At 31.3% G+C, this 22643-nt stretch overlaps 2 protein-coding genes across 2 annotated transcripts; one reads left to right on the top strand and one right to left on the bottom strand.

Moving 5' to 3' along the window:
• Positions 1-4620: 4620 nt before the first annotated feature.
• Positions 4621-6834, bottom strand: LOC111478185 (U-box domain-containing protein 16-like). The gene has a single exon (XM_023122340.1). The coding sequence runs from the start codon at positions 6742-6744 to the stop codon at positions 4681-4683; it is 2064 nt and encodes a 687-aa protein (XP_022978108.1). The 5' UTR covers positions 6745-6834; the 3' UTR covers positions 4621-4680.
• A 10323-nt stretch (positions 6835-17157) lies between these two features.
• Positions 17158-18800, top strand: LOC111478246 (CBL-interacting serine/threonine-protein kinase 14-like). Its single transcript, XM_023122421.1, has one exon. It carries the CDS (start codon positions 17292-17294, stop codon positions 18573-18575), a length of 1284 nt encoding a protein of 427 aa, XP_022978189.1. The 5' UTR covers positions 17158-17291; the 3' UTR covers positions 18576-18800.
• The last annotated feature ends 3843 nt before the right edge of the window (positions 18801-22643 follow it).

Below are 22643 nucleotides of genomic sequence, written 5' to 3'. Positions count from 1 at the left end.
TTAGCGTCGCCGGTGGGAGAGATAAAAAAGAGGGGCGGTTTTAGGATTTGGGGAGAGAGAAGGGGCCCACCAGCGTAGAAAAAGTGGGGATAAAGGCAAAACGGTGGGGTCCACGTGGCATTTTTATTTTAAATATTTCTTTTTTGTTTTATACTAAAAAAAATATATTCTTTTTTGTTTTAATTGTTCATTTTACTATGCATTAGAAGTTTAAATAGAACCCAATTTAAAATTAAAAAAATTAACCTAATAAATCACTAAATATTTTCTTTATTTTATTATCTATTTTCTAAAATTACTTATTAAATTTTAAAATCTATAGAAAAAATATATTTTTTTTAATTGAAGTTTGGTAATTTATTTAAATAGTTTTAATATTTTTTATTTATAAGAATATATGTTAATATTGTTATTTTATCGATATGTCTATCAATATTGAATTAAAATCTCGACATTGATATTTTAATTGTTTTTTCAAAGTAAAGTATTGATTTTTATAATATAAAATAAATTTTTATAATTTTGTTAGTGAAATATAAAAGAAAAAGACAAAAGAAATGTGTTGGTGTTGAGAGTTTGTCACCATTCCAAGTCTAGCCCATGCTTGGATAATGCCTCAATACCCAAACAAACCAATCACAAGGCTTCAAAAAAATTATTATTATACGCTACGAAAAGTCATTTTCTCCTTTGAAACTCGTAATGAATGGCTGTTAGTTTAAACTTTCGATTATATCAAATTTGGTGTTCAAACATCAGAGAAATTGAAAGATAGAGTGATTGAATTCTCGACTAAACGATATAGTGCATCATTGTTTATGCATAACCAATAGTCTTGTTTACACCAAAGTTAATTTTAACCCTCCCAATTTACTTCATTTGTGGAGTTGAGATCCTGTAGGGACCCACTACGAACACGGGTGTGAGATCCCACATCAGTTGGAGAGGAGAACAAATGATCTCTTATAAGGGTGTGGAAACCTCTTCTTAACATACTTGTTTTTAAAACTGTGAATCTGACAATAATACGTAACAAGCCAAATATCGAACCGTGTACCAACAAGAACATTGGGTCTCCAACCCCAAGAGAAGTTTTCATATCGGTTGGAGGGGGAACAAAACATTTTTTATGAGGGTGAATATGTAACGGGCCAAAACAGACAATGTCTACTAACAATGGGCGTTGTTACAAGGGAAGAGAATGTCAGAGAGAACATAGAGAAATTGGTTCGAGGATGGAACTAGTATCAAAAATACATCGCGGCTAACATATCATCAATACATCACATAACACGCGTCGGGTTATAAAAGTAGGGTTTTGGGATGGACAGTCAAAAAGGTGAAATGAAATGAAGTGAAGGAAAACATGTGTGAATGTGGGGGATAAATAAAGGAAAAGGAAACCAAGTTGTATAGTTTTGTGGCAGAGATGATGTTTAAATGGGTTGGAGGAGACATTCTTTCTTACCCTTAAAACCAAGCATTTGCCCCACAAATTATAGGACATACGTCCTACAACCAATGGTCCCATCCAACTTTACGGTAACGAGTGCCTTAACGTGTTCAACTTCTCACCTCCTATTTCGTTCTCTCTCAATAGTATGGCTAAGTTGTCTTAAATGGCTCAAACCCATGTAGCAAAAATCGTCTTATTTACCGCTTAAATAAGAACTATTATGAAACACGTGTCTCTGTTCTCTATAAATATTGTGTACATGCATGAACTTAAAAAGTCTTCTTATTCGTGTCGCTACTAGTAGCCTTTTTGGTTCAAACCCTAAAGCAACGATCGTCGTTACTCTTAGGTAAAGTTATTGTCTCACTATAGCTAATAATGTCGTTTAACATAAGCCTTATATGACTCCGGCCTCACTAGCTCGATTAGAATGTGTCACAAGTCCGTCTCCTTTAACGTTGATCTAATAGGTCCTAGTTGTGTTGGGAGTTGCTTTCCTAAGAACATGAGATGGTCCAAAGGCTCTAAAGTTATAGGGCCCATCAACCAATGAGAAGAAGACTTTTAATGTGTTTTGTGTATTATGGGCTTTCGAAGTCTTTTCCATTTAAAGCCCTCTCATCCCTTTCAAATAATTTTCTAAATTCAACGTATTTTAATTACGGTAACGACCCAAGTTTTCGAATGCTTTAAGAATCTAGATCACGTCCAAAAAGATAAAAGAACGATACAGTGTTCTTCAAATTTATTACAGAAAAATGAGTTGGAATACAGTTACAAAATGAAATACGAAAGACAAACTGAAACTCTGAAACAACCCCTTTTATGACATGCTGCTCTCGAACACTTCCCTATGTCGATCTGGATTTTGAAGCGTCGGAATTTAAGTCCTGACATTATTATATAAACGGAGTCTCTTGTACCATGTCTTCCTTGAACCTCATAAAAAAAGTTTAAATTTTTTACGGTTAGTATATGGAAAGAACCCATTTATCTATACCTTAAAACTCGATCTATTTCTCTTTTTCTAGAGCTCGGTTCTACTGTAGTCACCTTACCATAGAGACGATGTCTCATTGTCATGAAGTCTATTGGCGGTGGTTGTCCTTTTTATTCATTTACTCTCCATAGTGTTATTAGTTTGTCCAAGTTTCGACCCATTTAAATTGTTTCGGATAAGGTGATTTTGTGACGATTGACAAGACAAGTCTATCTCATAGTCCCTATTTGATGCTCAAGTTGACATGTCGTCAATAATGTCTCTATTAATACTAATCAACCAAGTTGTTTGTGCTTATAATTTCTCAATCTAACGCTGTTCATCTACATCACAAGCTTAGCTAACCTAATTTTTCGTAGTTTTCTTCTAATGTTTTTTTTTTTTTTTAATGTTATTCATGTTGATATTTTAGAGTGTTTTTTTTTTTTTGTTCTGGTTTCTTGACTCCGGTAAATGACTTAACACGTTATACTTTAATTAAATGTCGAATTGATGGAAATATTGAAGTATGAGTAAAGATATATTTTGATAAAATATTCAAGTGAATAGATATTTCTTTAAAAAAAAACATAAAATATATTCAAATTAATTAATGGATAAACTTTTTTTCGTAAAAGAAGTTTATTATTAATAGATTTTTTTGCTATATTTTGTTGGTTTTTCATTATTGATTATTTTAAATAATTATTAAACATAAATATATTATATTATCTTAACTATTTAATATAAAATTTTAGTATTAATATTCTAATAATTTTATAATTTTTATTTTTGTAATTAATTAAATCACTTAATTATTGATATTTTTTAATTAAATTTTAATGTAAAAAATATTTATTATTTATTATTTTAATTGATTGATTTATTCATTAATATACAAATATATTAAATAATAATAAATTCAATTTATTATTGAATCAATTTTCTCTCTTAGATTTAAGTAACTAATTATAATTTTTATCAACAAAAGTTGTAAAAAAAATGCATCTATTATATTTAAAATATAATTTAAAATTAATTAAAAGTATTAAACCATTATTAATATTATTCTAATGTTTTATATGTCTCATTTAGTTTTTCTATTTTCATTTTATCTCGATTTTAAGTTTGAAATTTGCATTTATTTTAAATATATATATATATAAAGAGACTTTAATAAATGTAGTATCTCATATTATAAACTACATTCATTTTTTTAAAAGATTAAAATATGTATAATTTAATTTATGCAAATTATACAAAATTTTTAACATAAAACATATTCATAAATAAATCAAAATATGTTTTTTTGATTGATTGTTTAAATTAAGATTTAAATTTTGAATCCCCTACCAAATAATGATGAAATAAACGGTAATAATTGTTCGTTATTAGATATTGTAGGCTTTCACCCATTAAAATATCGTCTGCTTTGACCCATTAAATATCTTAGTCTACTCACAATTTATTAATTGATAATTTTAAAATAAGTTTGTTAGTTGTTAGGGGAGCTTTCCACACCCTTATACTCTGTTTTAATCTCCAACAACCAAGTTTATTTTCACACTCTTGTAACAAATACTCTGTTCCCTATACTCTGTTCCCACTCCAACAAACAAATTTGTTAGTTGTTAGGGAGAGCTTTCCACACTCTATAAGAAATACTCTGTTCCCATCTCCAACCACTCCCTTAGGGCCAGCGTCTTCGTGACCTCGTCGTTCACAGCTTTGGTCTGTTAGGTATAGTTGTCAACCTCACGATTTTAAAACACGTCTATTAAGGAGAGATTTCCACACTCTTAATAATGCTTTCTTCAAGGTGAGATCTTACAACTTTGTTTCGTTCAAATGTCATTGTTTATATGAGGTTGTTGTCTCATATTCTTGTCTTTCTTCATCTCATCGACCCTTACACATAATTGCTATTGTTGCCTTTTAGATTGATCATGAATGGATGATCGATAGCGAGAGCGTGTAGGAGTTAGTCGTGAGGCTATAGTGACCATTAGAACTGAGTCGGTTTTGAAATGAATATGGTATGTTTTACAAATGAATTCATGTTTTCTCAGTTCAACTACATACAAAACATTATAGAGTGAACAAATCAAATCAAAACTAAGAAGACAATTTTGAGAGTTTTTTTTTTTTTTTTTTTTTTTTTTTTTTTTTTTTTTTTTTTTTTTTTTTTTNCTCAAACTAAGAACAAATAAAGAACGCATTAATTTACAAACAAAGCTATTCTCTTCTACACATGCACAATTGCTCCTCTTGATGAACTAACAATGGGGTTTGAGTCGCCACCCATTCTCGACGAAGTCATTGTCATGGACTCTCCTCCAGCGCCGCCGTTTCCGTCCAAACCTGCTGACCATCGCCGGAGTATTCTCAATAGCGATGCTGCCTTTCGCCGCCCTCTCGCCGTTCCACTCCCCATCAATTCCCACATCACTCTCTCAATCCCAGCAATAGACGCCAGCTCCGCCACCATTTCCGACCCACCTTGCCTGCACATTGTCACCAGTGCCGCGGCGGCGCTCTCTCTGGCCCTATCGGAGCCCTCTCTCAACACAGAGCCTAATTTCTTAATCACATAAAAACCAGAAGCAATCGCCACAAATCCCCCTTTCCTAACCACCACTTCCAGAATCGTCACCGCCTCCTCCGGCAGGCTTTTCATCAGATGGCTCACCGCCTCCATAACCCCACCTTCGATTAACCGACCGACGATCTCCCTGTCGTTGGCTAGTGTCAAAATGGTCACCAGAGCATCCCTCTTTGAATTAATCGGCCCGTTTTTGGCCAAATCGAGCAGTCCCCTGATAACACGACTCTTCCTCCCCATTCTCCGCCGGTAAGAATGGATACTGGAGAGGCTGAATATGGTGGCGGCGGCGTTCCCTTTCGCTTCCCAAGTGGCGCCGGAGCGGAGTACCTCGATGACTCCGATCAGCGCGCCGTCGGTCTCCATTATCAACGATTTATTGGCTTCGAAAATGGACAGGTTTAGCACCGTCGTGACGGCGTTAACTTGCAGAGTCGGGTTATCAGAGTTGAGGTAACGGATGAGTAACGGTACAGCTCCGGCTTGGGCGATGAACCCACGGCTTCCGGGATCTGTTTTAGCCAAAACACGAAGCTCGTAAACGACGTCGTTCACTGAATAGTCTGCTGACGTGGCGAGCTTCTTAACGAGAAATGACGCCGTCATTCTCATAGCCTCTAACGCCGCCTTGTTTAACGTGACGCCGTTGACTCTCTCTTTGTTACTTTCCGCTACATCGAACGGAACTCTCTCTTGACGGCACCACATCGCAATCAGGTTTTTCAATCCCCGGTTCGGAATTAGGTTCGTATGGGCCAAGGTCTGACCTGTTTTTGGACACGTGTTGTGCCCTGATTCAATCCACAGCGTTATGGCCGCACGATCGTACGTATGACCTGTTGCCACGACGACAGGGTCCTGCATTAAATCCAGATTAATCGGACACTTGAAATCCGCCGGTACAGGCAAATCCGAGATCGAATCACTCCGGCGGAATCCAGATTCCGCCGTGGACGCTCCATACAGAACGCATTTCGCGTAACGAACTAATCCGATCAAAGCAATCATATCGGATCTCGATTTCTCATCCGTTTGATTCTGAACTTCGTCCTCGAGATTCTCGATTTCCTCACGACAACTCGACGAATCGCGAATATCGATCATGGAGAAAATCTCCGACAGTTCGGCACAATCCGGAACGATTTCATCCTTGATTCGATCGATCGTGTTCATCACACTCAATCGGAGATCTTCATCTCTTGGATCAAGAAACGCGGCAGATTCGGAGCACTGATTTCTCAAGAGGAAGAACAATTCCTCGACGTCTTCGGTTAATCCAGCGTCCTTGACAGGGAAGATATCAAGCAGAGTCGATAAATCCAAGGTGAGTTCATGAAAGTTGTTAGCGATGGATTGGTTCTGAGTTAGTAACCACATCTTGCTTCCATTAGAACAATCTTCAATCAAGGTTTTGATTCTTTGCAAAACGATGTACATTTCTTCAAGGCAGAGCAAGGCGGAGGCAGAAAGCAAAACCGTCGGATTACGGCGGAGGTCTTGGAGAAAAATGTGGAGTAATCTGGATTTCCGAATCATGGAAATGGAGTAGCGTTTGAGGATGAATTGAAGCGGTTTGATGGCGGAGATTTCATGGCAGAGAGAGAGGAGAGATTCGAGGAGGATTGGGGCGGAGAGTTTGGGGGAGACGAATGCCGCCGCCGAGGGACGCCGCTTTCTGGGCGGAAAAGAGTGGGGAGAAACCGCCATGGGAGGATGGAGGATTAAGTTTTGTTTTGGTTATCCAAACAGTTGCTTTGAAAAATGGGCTAAGAACGAAGAATTGGAGAAACAATTGGGGATTTTAAGATTTGTATTTTTTTTTTTTTTTTTTTTTTTTTTTTTTTTTTTTTTTTTTTGGGAATTAAGAAGAAAAGGTCTTGGCCAGGTGGGATGACGCGCACGCCAATATCATTAATAATTAAATAATAGTTTTTTTAATTTTTTTTTAAAAAGCTTATTAAATTCACAAGGAATAAATAATTAAATTAGATTAAGTTGAGATTATATTAGAATGGGAAATCCAAGACGCCAATTTGGAATGAGTTCATGTGTTTATTCAAGTCGTAGCCTTCATTCTTACCCTTAACAAATTATTATTATTATTTTATTTGATTCTGAATATTACTCGGTCGCGTTTGGTTTGAATTTTTAAAAACTTAAAGTTTTGGTCAATTCTTGGATTAACTAACTTGGCAACTCCGAATTCTATAGTTATATGCATAAAGTTGTTGTTGCTGTTTACATTCCCATATAACACCAATTTCAATTTCTCAAATCTTGCTTTCAAAACTCTCCTTCGAAAAAAATCTCTCTGTCTCCGTTTTCTAAAACTTTCTTCTTGAACCGAGGTCACAGGCTTGAGTATACGTCGTTTGGCCGCAAACGACGCAAGAACGAATAGGCTTAACTCATTTGTTACTGGGAAGTGAGTATCGCACAATTGCAAGTCCGTCTACTGTCATCAAAGTGCGATTGTGACAAGTGGTCAAATTGGATTATAACACAACCTAATTGTGTTAAGGATAGTTGACCGTTCATTATAATGCAAATATTTGTATTCATTTATTATTTTTTCCTTCTATTATTATTTCTATATCATTGTAATTTATTTTATTATAAAAAGAGAATTTTCACACAATTTGGGTGAGATGGATTAAGCAAATATTCTCACTAATTTTACTCTACTTTTAAGATTAGTAAGAAGATTAAAAAATTTGACGTTTCTAATTAATGCTAGCGATTTTTATGACTCGAGAATGTTTGATATTTAAATTTTACTGCATTTTAATTGTTAATATAAAATTAATAAATCATGAACTGGCAAATTTTTTTAATTAATTAAAAAAATATTATTCATAATACATGTTACGTTAAGAACTAAACGGGAGAGATAAAAGAATTTTTTTTCTTTTTTTTTATAATTGTGAAACTGATTTTTGTTTTTAAGAAGAAAATTGAAAATTTTTATTGGATTTAAAAAAAAATTATTTATTTTGAAGGAGTAATAGAACCACGTGTAAAATGCAAGGACAATCCATGTGGTTGACTTGAGATTGCTTGGGCAATGAGGTGGCCGGCGGGATAATAATTGATTAATCATTTCATTTTTATTTTTATAAATATATAAACCGGTTGACAATTTTTTTTTTTTTGACTTTCTAAATTTGATTTCCAAAATAAATTAAAAATTTGTATATGCCATTTAAATTGTATTTTACGTTTTTAAATTAAGAATTAAAATTGGAAATTAAATGACTAAACCCATTTAACTAAATATTTTCTTAAAAAACATAAATATAATATTTTAATTTATTAACTTTGAATAAATAAATAAATAAATAAAAAGCAGTTAAAAACGCAGAATGTTATTTATTTTTAATTAAGTTAAATAAATAATTCAAATACATTGGGCTGTTCGGGAGAATTCACGTTAAATTTGGGTTGGATTGTCGGCCGTCGCCCACATGTTTTTAAACAATTTAATAAAATTAAATATAAATTTCCATTAGCCGCTTTTTTTTCCTTTTCACTTTTTGGACATTTTCCTCCCAACTGGGTTTTTTATTTTAATTAATATTGGAGCATTCTGTTTGGATGGCTGCAAAATCCATCCGTCTCGTTTTTTCAAAATGTCTCGTATTAATAGAGATATTGTCCTTCATTTATACACGCAAGGTCTGTACAAGGGGAAGATACGATGCTGCAAAATGGTAAGTGTGAACAAAATTACCATTTTGCCCTTGTTGACTTCGATATTCTAATTTTTAGGTTTTGGGTCTCTTTAGGCATCCCGAACACTTTTCTCTAATGAATTGGTTTGAAATTCACTCTTTAAGATCCCTAATAAAATCTCAAATGCTCGGAATTTTTAAAAGAGCGATTAAAAAAAATATTACAACAATCATCCCATCTAAGTCAAAAAAAAGAAATTGATTAGATAAAATATGGGTTTGACATAAAATGGATACAAACAAATCTCAGGTCAAACGAGTTTAGATAACATAAGGATCTAGAGTCTGCATACATACCATCACGAGACATTGTAGCAATATAAATGAGACAAAGAAAATTCAAAAAGATTTGAACTCATCCAAATTAAATTAGTTAATTAAAAAGGTCACATAAATTTATAAAATATATATAGATAGTTACATAATGTGTACTAATATCTTGTTTTCTATGATGAACGTAACGTTGAAGTTATTTAGTTTTATATTACTGTATCATATTTAACATAATTATCGGAATTCTTTCCATTTTATAATTATTTTACTTATTACTCACTAATTTTAAATTATTTTGATTTTGTTTGTGAAAGAGTTAGAAATATAATAATTAAAATAAACAAAGTTAAAAATTTAATATAGGACAATATAAATATAAATATAAATGTAGTTAGGTGATATACCTACCTTACCCTAATTTATTAATATTTTTATGAGGTTAGTTAGTTCACTTATCTTAAAATTGTACAAAAATAATATTACTTTAAGAATCTAATTATTTTCCTACTACATTTTGTCTTGGATATAAAACTAAAAATAAAAATAAAAATAAAAGGGATTTTTTTTTTCTTTTCTATTTTGATTCTTTCTAGCATAAAAATGTATATATCCATTTTTAAAAAAAAATATTACGAAAATAAAAAATTCGATCTTTATTGTTATTTTCTCACTACCTACCTATTAATTACTTTATTTATGACTTTAATATAATATATGAATTTAAAGTCATATTAACTAAATTATTATTTTTGTTCTTAATTTAAATTTCATATTTATAATAATTTGGAAACTAAAATGAAATTAAAATTTATTTTCATTCCGACTAAAAATTCAATAAAATTCATATTTGACTTTCATTTTCACATGGAACGTTAATTATTATAAAAGAAAAACTTGTGTTTTTTTTAAGAATAAAATATGAGCTTTATTCACTTAATATAAATTTAAAATAATAAAGCATGCAATACATTTTCTTTTTTTTTTTATGAAAAATAAAAATAATAAATATGGTGGTTAGGAAAATATAAAAATTCATAAAAAAAATAAAAAAAAACAGTAGAAATAGGTGGAATTAAATGCCTAGAATAGTTTTATTAAATTATTTTTCAAATTAATTATGACAATAAAAGAACGTCTCTCTTTATTATTTTGTATATTCCATCGGTAATAAAAAAGAACCACTTCAATTATTCCTTTTTTATATATATTTATATATATAATTTTAATAATGACGTATCATATCAATATTTTTATACAAAAATTAATAATGGTGACGTGATATCTTTATCATTATTATAGTAATTGAGCTGATTTTTGGAAGTTTAATATTCTTTTAATTAAAAATAATACTCACTATAAATTCCTTTTAATTTTAAAAGTTTGTTTAATATTTATATTATATTATGATAAAAAGAAAACTGAAAAAAAAATGATTTGTTTTCTAAAGCCCAATGAATGAGAGACAGGCCCAAATAAATGGGCTACCAACAGATCACCGACGACCTTTGGGCTTAGATTTGGGCTTTTATTTGGGCTTGGCCTGTTGTATACATAATGAGTCTGGTGTTGGGCCAGATATTCGAATGGCTCAATATTATCTAATTATTTTTAAATTTTTATTTTAATGAAACTCTAAATATATTCCGAAGATTCTTAAATTTTAAGAAATATTGAATGGGTCTCAACTAGTACTCTCATCGATCTCAAACTGGAAAAATATACGCAGCAAACAATTAATTTGTAGGCTCTCATTCCATTCTTAACGTACCAGCTGATCTTGTCGTTGATCTTAGAATCTAAGTTTTCTGTCCTTGTTGTATACCGACTTGGATAGTGAAAGGCTTTGTAGCAGTATCGACGTAGAGTTGAGGTGCTACCTTAAGTACACTTTTACAAATTAGGTGAGTGCTAGTCTACTCGTCATCCTTCAGAGATAACTAGCAAACCCATCCCATAGACCATGGAGTTGCCCAAAGTTGGGGACGCTACTCCCTGTGCACACCACCTCTCTTGACTACTTGCATGATCAATGCCTCCCATAGGTTGGATCCTCTACTCAAGATAGTCCACCTAAACTCTCACCTCAGGTCACACAACTCTAACCGACTTCACACATACCTCAGTGGTACCAAACTGTATCGGAAAGGGGTGTCAAAGCTCCTCAACACTGCACCGTTTGTTACCGGGTTGCATTATTAAGGCTAATTTGTTAATCATTTAATTTCTTAAAATTATAGTGGTAAAACATTGCCAAATTTTAGAAAAAACAAATTCATTTCTTATTTCACTACAAAAAATTAAAATGTTATCTTAAAATTCGTGTCGATCGAATTTAGTATAATATTTTTTTTTCAAACGTACCTAATATAACCTAATTAGGTTTTCTCTACTTCATTTTCTTTCGACGAATGGCACATCAAAATTACGTATTTACCCCTCCGAAGCTTAAATCTACTTTATTTTCTTTCGACGAATGGCACATCAAAATTACGTATTTACCCCTCCGAAGCTTAAATCTACTTCATTTTCTTTCGACGAATGACACATCAAAATTACATATTTACCCCTCCGAAGCTTAAATCTACTTTATTTTCTTTCGACGAATGTCAAATCAAAATTACGTATTTACCCCTCCGAAGCTTAAATCTACTTCATTTTCTTTCGATGAATGACACATCAAAATTACGTATTTACCCCTCCAAAGCTTAAATCTACTTCATTTTCTTTCGACGAATGCACATCAAAATTACGCATTTACCCCTCCGAAGCTTAAATCTACTTTATTTTCTTTCGACGAATGTCAAATCAAAATTACGTATTTATCCCTCCGAAGCTTAAATCTACTTCATTTTCTTTCGACGAATGTCAAATCAAAATTACGTATTTATCCCTCCGAAGCTTAAATCTACTTCATTTTCTTTCGACGAATGTCACATCAAAATTACGTATTTATCCCTCCGATGCTTAAAAAAACCGCAAAGTTGTTTAGAATTTGCCATTGTGTTTGCTTACACAAACAAATTAAGCAACTTAGTTAAAGAGTATACAAGACAAGGCCATGGAAGTTCAAGCAATTAGAGACTTGCAAGCAAAACCCCATTTATTTTTTTCCTTTTAAGGCTCAAGATGGATTGGATAGATAATTTATTTACCAAATTGCCACACTCCCCAATATTCTAAAATGCCTTAAAATGTGTGTTTGGAATTTAAAATTTAAAATTAAAAATGGAAAATGATTTTGAGATTAGATAATAAATTACCAAAATTCGCATTGAATCCGGAAAAAATATAAATTATTTGTACGGTTCGTGAGTTGGATTGAAACATTTTTTAAACCCGATCCGACCCGTTTCAATTGTTTAAGTTCTAAAATTTTAAACCCAAACAACTTTTATCAAATAATGAACCCAATCTAACTTNACAAAAAAAAAAAAAAAAAAAAAAAAAAAAAAAAAAAAAAAAAAAAAAAAAAAATTAGTTGAGTTCGTCTCGTTTATTTGAATAATTTCTTTAAAATTTTATTTTTAATAAAAATAAAATAATAAGACATCTATTTAATATATATTTTGAAAAATTAGTTAAAAATTATTTTTAAAAGATATTCAAAAATAAATAATAATAAAAATAATATACATATTACATTCTTATTAGGATCCAATGATATATTTATACCAACAAAAATATAATTGAAATATTAATAACCATATTTAAATATAAATAACATAATTTAAACTCAAGCTAGTTATATATTAATATTGTACTTAATTCAAAATTTTAGTACTTCAAATAAATAAAAATAATAATATAATTTGATTAAGGTTTCAAATTCTTTTTTTTTTAAAAAAATCATTTTCAAAACAATCAAATCCATTTATCAATTGATGAGTTAACATAAAAAAAAAAAAAAAAAAAAAAAAAAAATTTATTAAAAAAAAAATGTATGGGTGTGGCTAGAGTTTGGGGTTTTGAATGGTTCATGGAAACTTAGAATAAAATAAAATAAAATAATTTTATTAAACATTTCCTTAATTTCAAGTCCAAATTATTTGTGGCTAATAATATGCCATTTTTTTCTTATAAATTGACCCCACAACTTTTGCTTTATTATTTACATTATTCCAAATTATGAACCATATCTATAACCATATTACATTTTTTTTCTCGAAAATATTCTTTAACGTTTTAAAAATGCTCATGAATTTATAAAGATAACATTAAAAAATTTAGAGATAATTTACGAATTTTTTATAGATAGATAAAAAATTTAAAGTTTTTTTATAAATAATAAAGAGCGTTAATGCTGCTTTTAAAATTTTAGTAATATTTTTTTTTTATATATAAATTTTTGTTTTGAAATTACTCCCTAGAATTGTGACTGCAAAGCTAATAAAGGTAGCACATTAATCATTGAATACTACAAATTTAAATACTTTTTAGGATAAAGTGCTAACATTATCCATGGAATTTAAACTTTTTTAGTCTATTTCTACACCATAATCATTAATCAAATCATTTTTCTTATATAAAAAAAAAACATATTAATTTTAATTTATCAATAAATAATAATAAATCTTTTTATTTAATATTAAAGTTCCTTCTAACGAAAAAAAGAACGGTGTATTTATATTGTTACATTTTCTAAACGTACACTGGTTGAGATTGCAGAAGTCGGTCGCATGATGAAAAATTAAAAAAAAAAAATTGTGCAGAAGTAAAAACATGATGATACAGACTCTCATGCCATATCAAACAAACAACATTGTCACTCGTCTTGTGTGTCATTGTCTTTATCTGTATAAAATTATTTTGAAAAAGTTGATTATTGAAATACTCGGTAAGTAACTCCTATGTTACGTTAGAAATGCATAAACAACCAATAATATGCAACTGCACTTAAGAGACCTAAATTTGATCTGTCAAAATATTTGTGACTCGGTGGTCAATTAAATCACTAACTAGATACGTCAATTCTTTGTCAATGAGTATTAATGAACTTTACCCCAATAGATGATAATGGGTTCTTTGCTAGGAGAGTCGTGTCGCTCCTATGTAAGGCATCATAAATTTGATGGGTCATTGCCACTTTCATAAATTACAAGTGTCAAGTTAATACTCGTATGAGGTCCCATGTATGCACAAACCATCACAACACACACACATAAAGAAGCCAACATATATGCGTCTTACTCAAAACATTAAAAAAAATAGCCTTAAACTGAACATAATTGGAAAAAAAAATAACAGTTAGACCCGAGTATGAACAATAGGAAAACAAACTTAGGTTGGAAAAACCGCCCAATTGAAGAAGTAGCCAGATATAGAACCCGTCAACAAAATGAGGCTACGATGACTCAACGAGTGCAAATAATTCCGTAAAAATATTTAGAAGATGAAACTGATTTGCAACTTCCTATAGCCAAACATATCAAGACGAAGTTGATCCACAACCTGACATTGAGACGTTATAGCGCGAGCTATGGATTGAGGAGGTAAAGCCAATGAATGAAAAAATCAGCAACTTCAAAAACGGTAAGTCACGATAGTTTTTATAAATTGAACTGAATCGAGCTCCTATTGGTAAGGTTTCCCTCCCCCATTTTTACTTTAGTGTAAGTGCTTTCTTATAAAAATACTTTAAAAAACCGTTTATCATATAATAATCTTGAACAATATAATAAAAAACAAAAATAATTCTATAAATATATTATCTATGATTACTTAATTTCTATTAATAGCAAAATAAAAAATAAAAATAAAAATAAAAAATAAAGGGTTATGTTTGGATATGGGTTTACTGTACACCAACGTGCGATTATTCCCCGCTGTGTGGACAGCAAAGCTACTTCTGTCAGTTCCAATTGAGAAAGAAAAAAAAAAGTGCAATCCATCGAAGGAGATGACATAATCATTTTCCTTTTCTGAAAAAAAAAAAAAATAATAATAATAATAATAATATATATATATATAATTTCTCCTTAAATGAAGCTTGTGGATTCGTAACACTAAGATAGAGAAAGAAGAAAAAAAACCTCAATTATTGAATTTTTGTATGACGAAATTATTTATCAAAATAATTAATTATAAAATAAATTTACAAATTTTGATTTGACATCATTTCGGCCTAATCTATTTGGTAACAGTAAGGTGTTACTTTTAAGTCGTGAATAAATTGAAACTATGTAACAGTTAAGTCATCGTTAGATATTATATGTTTTGGTTTGTTATGTATTACTATCGACCTTATAATTTTAAAATGTGTCTACTAGAGATATGTGACATGAGACCTCACAATTCGCTTTTCTTGGGAACTTAGCGTCCTTGTTGACACGTGTCTGACTCTGATACCATTCTGTCACACTTCGAGTTTCAGAGTATCGAAATATTGGGTATGACTCACTGACTATGTATTGTATAAATGAAAGCAAGAGAGATAGAAAAATTTAAGGCAATATTTGTAAGGTTGAGGAGGTACAAACTATGTGTGAATGAGAACAATTTAAAGATAAAATGACTAAAAAAATCTTACAATAATTAAAGTTAAAATAATTTGGAAATGACTGTTTTGGTTTGTGGGGATAATTTTTGCTAGGAATAATAAGTAAAGTCACCATTCTTGAGAATGCAAGAAAATGCTGGAGCCAACGGTACTGTATCTAGATTTAAAATTTGGAGTAATAAAAATTCTACTAAATATTTTTAAATAAAACACAATAATAAAATGGGTAAAGCTATCAAGAAAAAGAATAACGTTGAAATGTATAACCATTCAAATTTTCACTTTCAAAATTAGGTTTCAAATGAGTTTGAAAGGAAGCCAAAAGAAAAAGGATAGAACAGAGAATCTTTTATAATTTATATATTCATTTTAATTCGTTATATATTGTTTTTAGTCTCATGATTTTAAAACATGTCTGTACCTTTATAAATAATATGTAATTATAATTAAAAAATATAGTTTAGGAAAATTATAGTTTTATTATTATTATTATTATTATTATTATTATAAATGTTTTTAAATATAAATTTGTATGTCCGAAAATAAAAAGAATATTATGAAATTATGATTTGAATTTGTTTAATGGCAACAATAGTCATTGGTAAATATGCTAAATTACTTTTATTAAAAAATATATTTGAATAAATAAAGAACGGAATTAGGGAAATTAAATTTTCAATAAAAAGTGACTCAAACCTACCATTCCATACACAACAAACAAGTATATCACTCGTGGACCCCACTAATTTTTTATATTAAAATATTAAAATATGGATTAATAATTAATATATTAAAAATTTTGATGATTCAAAAAACTCGATCGATAAGCTATCAACTTATTACCGACGTATCTACATTGAGTTGGTGTATTGATTAGATATGGTTAATTTTATAAGAAAATTATATAATTATATATACTTATATTTATTTTAATTAACATGCTTTACTTGAAACATAGTGTAACGACACTATTTTTCTATTGTCTTGTGTTATTTTATTATGTCGAGTAAAGACAAGGTATGATGGCAGCTGTCGGATTGAAAACCATGGAACCCGGGTTAGGGTAGTTGCATTTTTTTTTTTTTTTTTTTTAGATCTTAGGTTAGACAAGGGCATTGTTTTAATATTTTCTTTATTTTATTTTATATTTTACATTAAATACTTTTCATTGTTTTGTTTTAAGGCTATAGTTTTAAGTTCATGACATCATTTTATGAATTATTTAAAATGAATATTTCCATGTAAAAATGTCACGTTAGTTATGTTATAACGACTCTATTAGTAGAAAAATAGAGTCGTGACATTAAGTGACATTTTAGAAATGTTACTGAAATGCATGTGAGTGAGGACAAAATATACTGATACTCTTAAGAAACGAGGTGTAGGTAACGTGATCATGTCATAAGAGATGTAAAAAAATGATCTAGATTCTAAATCTTAAGCATGGGTCGTCACATCTCTCCCGAGCTCATCGAAAGAGGTAACACAACATTGATAGTCAATAACACTAATGGTAGAGTGTCCCAATTGTTTTGGAGGGTCGAAGACGTCATTGGGGGACCCTACCATACGCGACTACCCTTCAAATACCTTCGCCCCCAACCTGGACTGCCTGTACCAATTTCCTCTCTCACTCTAAATTCCTCGACCTTCCCACCCATTTCCATGGCGGAAAATGCCAAATCCCTATAATTAAACCTCCTCTCCCCAACTTCAAACCTCTAAAACTCAAAATCTGTTCTGTTTGTCTACCCATGCCACCGTTCGACGACAATCCTCCGCCGCGACTCGCCCGCGGCGACTCTCTGCCGGAAGGAATCCTGTTCGGAAAATACGAACTCGGTAAGCTATTAGGATGTGGAGCTTTTGCGAAGGTCTACCATGGCAGAAACGTTCTTACTGGACAGAGCGTCGCGATTAAGATCGTTAACAAACTCAAAGTCCTCAAAGGCGGTTTCAAGGCGCACGTTAAGAGAGAAATCGCTATCATGCGCCGTCTCCGTCATCCGAACGTCGTTCGTCTGTTTGAAGTTCTGGCGACGAAGACGAAGATTTATTTCGTGATGGAGTTTGCGAAAGGAGGAGAGCTCTTTGGTAAAGTTTCCAAGGGACGGTTCAGTGAGAATCTTAGCCGTCGGTATTTTCAGCAGTTAATCACCGCCGTTGGATATTGTCATTCCCAAGGGATTTTTCATCGTGATTTGAAACCGGAGAATCTTCTTCTCGATGATAATTTCGATCTCAGAGTTTCGGATTTTGGACTTAGTGCTCTCACCGATCAGATTCGTCCCGACGGATTGCTTCATACTCTCTGTGGAACTCCGGCTTACGTCGCGCCGGAGATTCTCGCGAAGAAAGGCTACGACGGAGCCAAAATCGACGTCTGGTCCTGCGGGATTATCCTCTATGTTCTTACCACCGGATACCTTCCGTTCAACGATTCGAATTTAATGGCGATGTATCGGAAGATTTACAGAGGCGATTTCCGGTGCCCTAAATGGACCTCGCCAGATCTGCGGCGGTTTCTCTCGAGGCTTCTGGATACGAATCCGGAGACGAGGATTACCGTCGATGAGATTCATCAAGATCCGTGGTTCGTGAAGGGACTTCAGGAGGAGAAGCTTCAAATCGAAGATTCCGGTTCAGAGATTTACGGCGATGTGAACAATGCGAAATGTTTGAATGCTTTTGATCTGATTTCCTTCTCACCTGGCTTCGATTTGACTGGATTAATCAACGAAACGGAATTTTCCTCTGGCGTTGAGCGGTTTCTCTCCGCCGAATCGCCGGAGAAGATTATAGTGACGGTTGAGGAGGCTTCGAAGTCGGAAAATGCTGCCGTGGAGAAAAACGGCTGGGGAGCTAAAGTGGAGGGTCTCGACGGCGGGTTCATCGTCGTTATTGATATTTTCCAGCTGACGGAGGAATTAGTGGTGGTTGAGATTAAAAACAGAGTAAGGGAAGTAGATCAAGACGGTCAGATTTGGAAAGATATATTGAGACCTCAACTAGAATGTTTGATCTACCGGTCGGAGTGATGGATTCCGATCAAAAATCCGTCTAGGATTTGATCGGAACACTGATCGGCGAGGACGAACAGGATTATTACCGGGTTCTTGTATAGATTCTTTTTTCCCGGATTAATTTTTTGAAATTTCTTTAAATACCCTTCTTTATGGGGATTTTGTAATTATATTAACTTTCTTGCTTTATATATTTTAATTTTACTTTTAATAATAAAATGTCAATTATTTATCATTTTACGGGTAGGTTCAATTAATCTCTCCCAAAATTTATAAAATTAAAGTTTATTCCGAAAGAATTTAAGAATTTATTCTCGTACTTTATCCCCTTTCGATATTGAAGTTTATCGAAACAATTAGCTCTTTTGACTATGCAAAACTTTATTATTGTGTATCATTATTAGAAATTCATTTGCTTTGTTTATAAGAAAATGTCGAAAATTAAAATTAAAATTAAATGTATTATTATATATTTCATAGATACGAGAGTAAAAATTAATGCGTTTTAGTAAGCACCATAATTTAATTCTCAACATTTAAATAAAAATATAATTTCATTCTTAAAATTAAAATTAAAAAAAAAAAAACACATGATATTTTGTAGTGTCATGTCTTCATTAAATTTTATACGGATCAGATCTTCTTCGAATCATTTATTCTCCACTTGTTGAACAAAAAAATCTATTTCAACTCGAGAAAATTAATTTATATTTTTTATATAAGTTTTTTGAAATTTTTTAAATATAAGTATTAATCGACGAGGTATGTTATGATATGTTTCGTAGATATGAGTACAAAATTAATGCATTTTAGTAAACACCATAATTTGATTCTCATTATACTTTATTTTTTCAGAGATTAAGGTTGAATAGTTATTTAAATGAACGTAAATTATTACGCCTAATTTTTTTTATTAAGAAAAAACATACGCATACAAGATATTTTGTAGTGTCATGTCTTCATTGAATAGTATACCAACCCGATCTTCAAAATATTTAATCTTCTCATTATGCTTTATTTTCTCAACGACTAAGGTTACGATAGTTATTTAAATGAAAATATATTTTTGTCCCTAGAATTTAAAAAAAAAAAAACCACACGCTTACAAGATATTTTGTAGTGTCATGTCTTCGTTGAATAGTATACCGACCAAACCATCTAAACATTTAATCTCCACTCGTTCAAAAAAAAAAATCTATTCAAACATGAGAATTGATGTTTGGATTTTGTTACCAATAAAATTAATTTATGTTTTTACGTAAGTTGCAGGGGTACCATAAGTGAAGATATATACCATCTTCTACCAACCTAATATTTAAAAATGTAAAGTTTACCGCTAATAAATATTATATTTATTTGGTACGTGGTTGAAAATATATTTATATTAAGTGGAGCAGGAATTAGGTAGGGACAGGAATTAGAATCCCTCTCGACCTCATTTATTTATGTATTATATTATTAGACAAAAAAGTCGAAAGTAGTCATGAGATATTTGACCCGCACAATTTTAAAACGTGTATTTTAAAGACAGGTTTCCACACCTTTATAAAAGATGTTTTATTCCACTCTTTGACTAATGTGGGATCTCGAAATCTATTGGACTTTGCCTGTGCAGATTTGAATCATAGTCCCTTCCTAAAGGACAAAGTCGACGTTTCCTTAAGATAATTTAAGATAAACAGCAAAATAATATTTAATTAGTTAATTAAATGATATTTAAGATGTTTTATCTTTTTTGTGTTAAAAAATATATTGTAGCATATAATAAAAATAAAACATGATCATGGAGAATATTCCAATACATATAAGAAGGCCAATATCTTAATTGGTTGGTATAAAATGACTTTTAGGTAAACTCCAAAACAACAACCAAACAAATTTAGCCACGAAATAAACAATATATATAATAATTCATAAACAAAATTGACCATGTCAAACTTGAATGATCTGCAATCAAACTTAGTCGTTAGCTAGAGGAGAGCACAAATATTCCTTTTACTACATTTTCCAAGTATCTTTACAAAGACCACATACATGACTTTCTTAATGTAACATTAACGTGTTATGATTGAGATGCATTGGTTCATATTAATAATCCATAAAGTTTTCAGTTATTCGAACCCAACCCAACCCAACCCAACCCAATCCGACCAAATTCGTGTAAGTTGGGTTGGATTGATCGAGTTTTCCAGATCATCGCTTCACTTCCTTTTCCCATTCCTTAGCCTCACTAAATTCAACTCGGACACGTGTTTGAATGGATAGAATTGTAATAAATGAGGGGAAGGAGAATGTATGGTGGAGGTTATTTTGAAGAAGCATAAGGTATATGATGATAAAACCAAACCCCACAGATCAGGTGCTTGCCTTGTAACCTTTTGCTTTCATTCTTTGTTCTTGGAATTTGTGGTCAACCACACACAAATGTTCTGTAAATAATGCACCAATTCATAATCTCTCCCATTCAATTGCAACTCCTTCCTTCAAAGAGATTTCGCTTTCTTTTTGTCTTCGGTCACTATTTCATATTTAAATCCGGAGATTTTGGATATAAGAAAATTTGTAAAGACGATACGTACATATCAGTTATCGTCAAACACATGAAATATTAAAATATATTATGTTTTTTCATCACAATTGAAAAGGGTTTAAAGATCTCCCATGGAAATGCATATTGAAAAAACTTTAACAACCCATGTCCTCGATCAAGATTAGGATTCACAATTCTGGATTCGACATTTGATGACCTAGCATTTTCCTTCGACATAGTCACATTACTCATTTCTTGTTTTAAGAGTGAAGACATGTGACACATGAGTCTTTCCAGTATGTTTTGTTCTCACTTACAGTGCATTTTATCCTTAGGATCACTCTCGTTCATATGTGGTCTTGGTTCACTCATGTACCCCTATTTTTCTAAGGTGTCACATGTCCACTAGCTTCTACCTTGGTTCGTCCCTGAACTATATCTTATTGGGTGAGGTATCGCTTTGATACCCTTTGTAAACGTAACTATGTTAAAAGAGATGTAAGAAAATGTCGAGGCACACAGGTGCCAAATTTAAATATTTGGGACATGGGTTGTTATAAAAACACCACTAAAATATCCTAATAATGGAAAACACAGTCGAACTTTATATCATGGTCTCTTCATTGTAACTTAGATTCAAATTTCATTCTTAGGTGGATTCGGATACATAATACTTCTCTACACACGAAAATGATTGAATTTTGAATATAAAAAATGGCAAAGAATAATTAATAATGTTATGAACTAAAATAAAAAAAATTACTAGTTGAATGAGACATGTGTCAATTAATAAATTGTTTTTTTTTAATTTAAAGTATTATTCAATAAGTTTTGGAGAATGATAGTAACTTAAATAGACCCATCGGGGAAAAATATGTAAGTTTTTTTTATAACCATAAGATTTTAAATAATAAAATTTATTGATGATCTTTGGCATATTCTTTCCATCCTTCTCAAACCACTTATATCTTCACACTAATTTTTATTTATAATTTAACTTCTATTTAATTATGAAAAAAAAAAATCGAGGGTATAAACTCTCTCGATTCTTTTCTAGACAAAGACATGCATAGCCATCCTCAGTTCTCGACCTCAAATCAAATCTCGGTTTTTTTTTCTTTTTTTACTAAATTCATGTTTTGATATAATAAAATAATACTTTCTTCATGAAAATAAGGCCTTTTTGGAAAGTCTAAGCCTTCACGAGAGTTTATGCTCAAAGTCAACAATATCATATTAGTCTGAGAGCTTAGAAATTGATTTATCACGGACCATATAAATAATAATAAAAAAACTATTTATTTTATTTAAGATTAAAAAAAATCTCATTTTAATAGGCTTCAAAAAAAAAAACTTATTTATTTGGTATTTTTAAATATTCAATTTAGTTAATATATTTTTATTTTATTTTAAAATAAGAATCACAAGAAGAAAAAAAAAACAATAAATATGGAGACGTAAACTAAAAATAAATATTAAAATAAACTTATTGTTTTGGATTTTGTGGGCGCGGTGGGGGGCAAATGAGTAATAAATAAAAGATGAGGGATCTT

Source organism: Cucurbita maxima, unplaced genomic scaffold (assembly GCF_002738345.1).
Source record: "Cucurbita maxima cultivar Rimu unplaced genomic scaffold, Cmax_1.0 Cma_Scf00004, whole genome shotgun sequence".
Taxonomy (NCBI): Eukaryota; Viridiplantae; Streptophyta; class Magnoliopsida; order Cucurbitales; family Cucurbitaceae; genus Cucurbita; species Cucurbita maxima.
Note: the sequence above shows the minus strand (reverse complement) of the source record. Positions and strands in the feature narration are given on the sequence as shown.

Bases quoted from the DNA above. Each gene is read 5' to 3' on its own strand.
- LOC111478185 (XM_023122340.1), bottom strand. From the start codon at position 6,744: ATGGCGGTTTCTCCCCACTCTTTTCCGCCCAGAAAGCGGCGTCCCTCG.
- LOC111478246 (XM_023122421.1), top strand. From the start codon at position 17,292: ATGCCACCGTTCGACGACAATCCTCCGCCGCGACTCGCCCGCGGCGAC.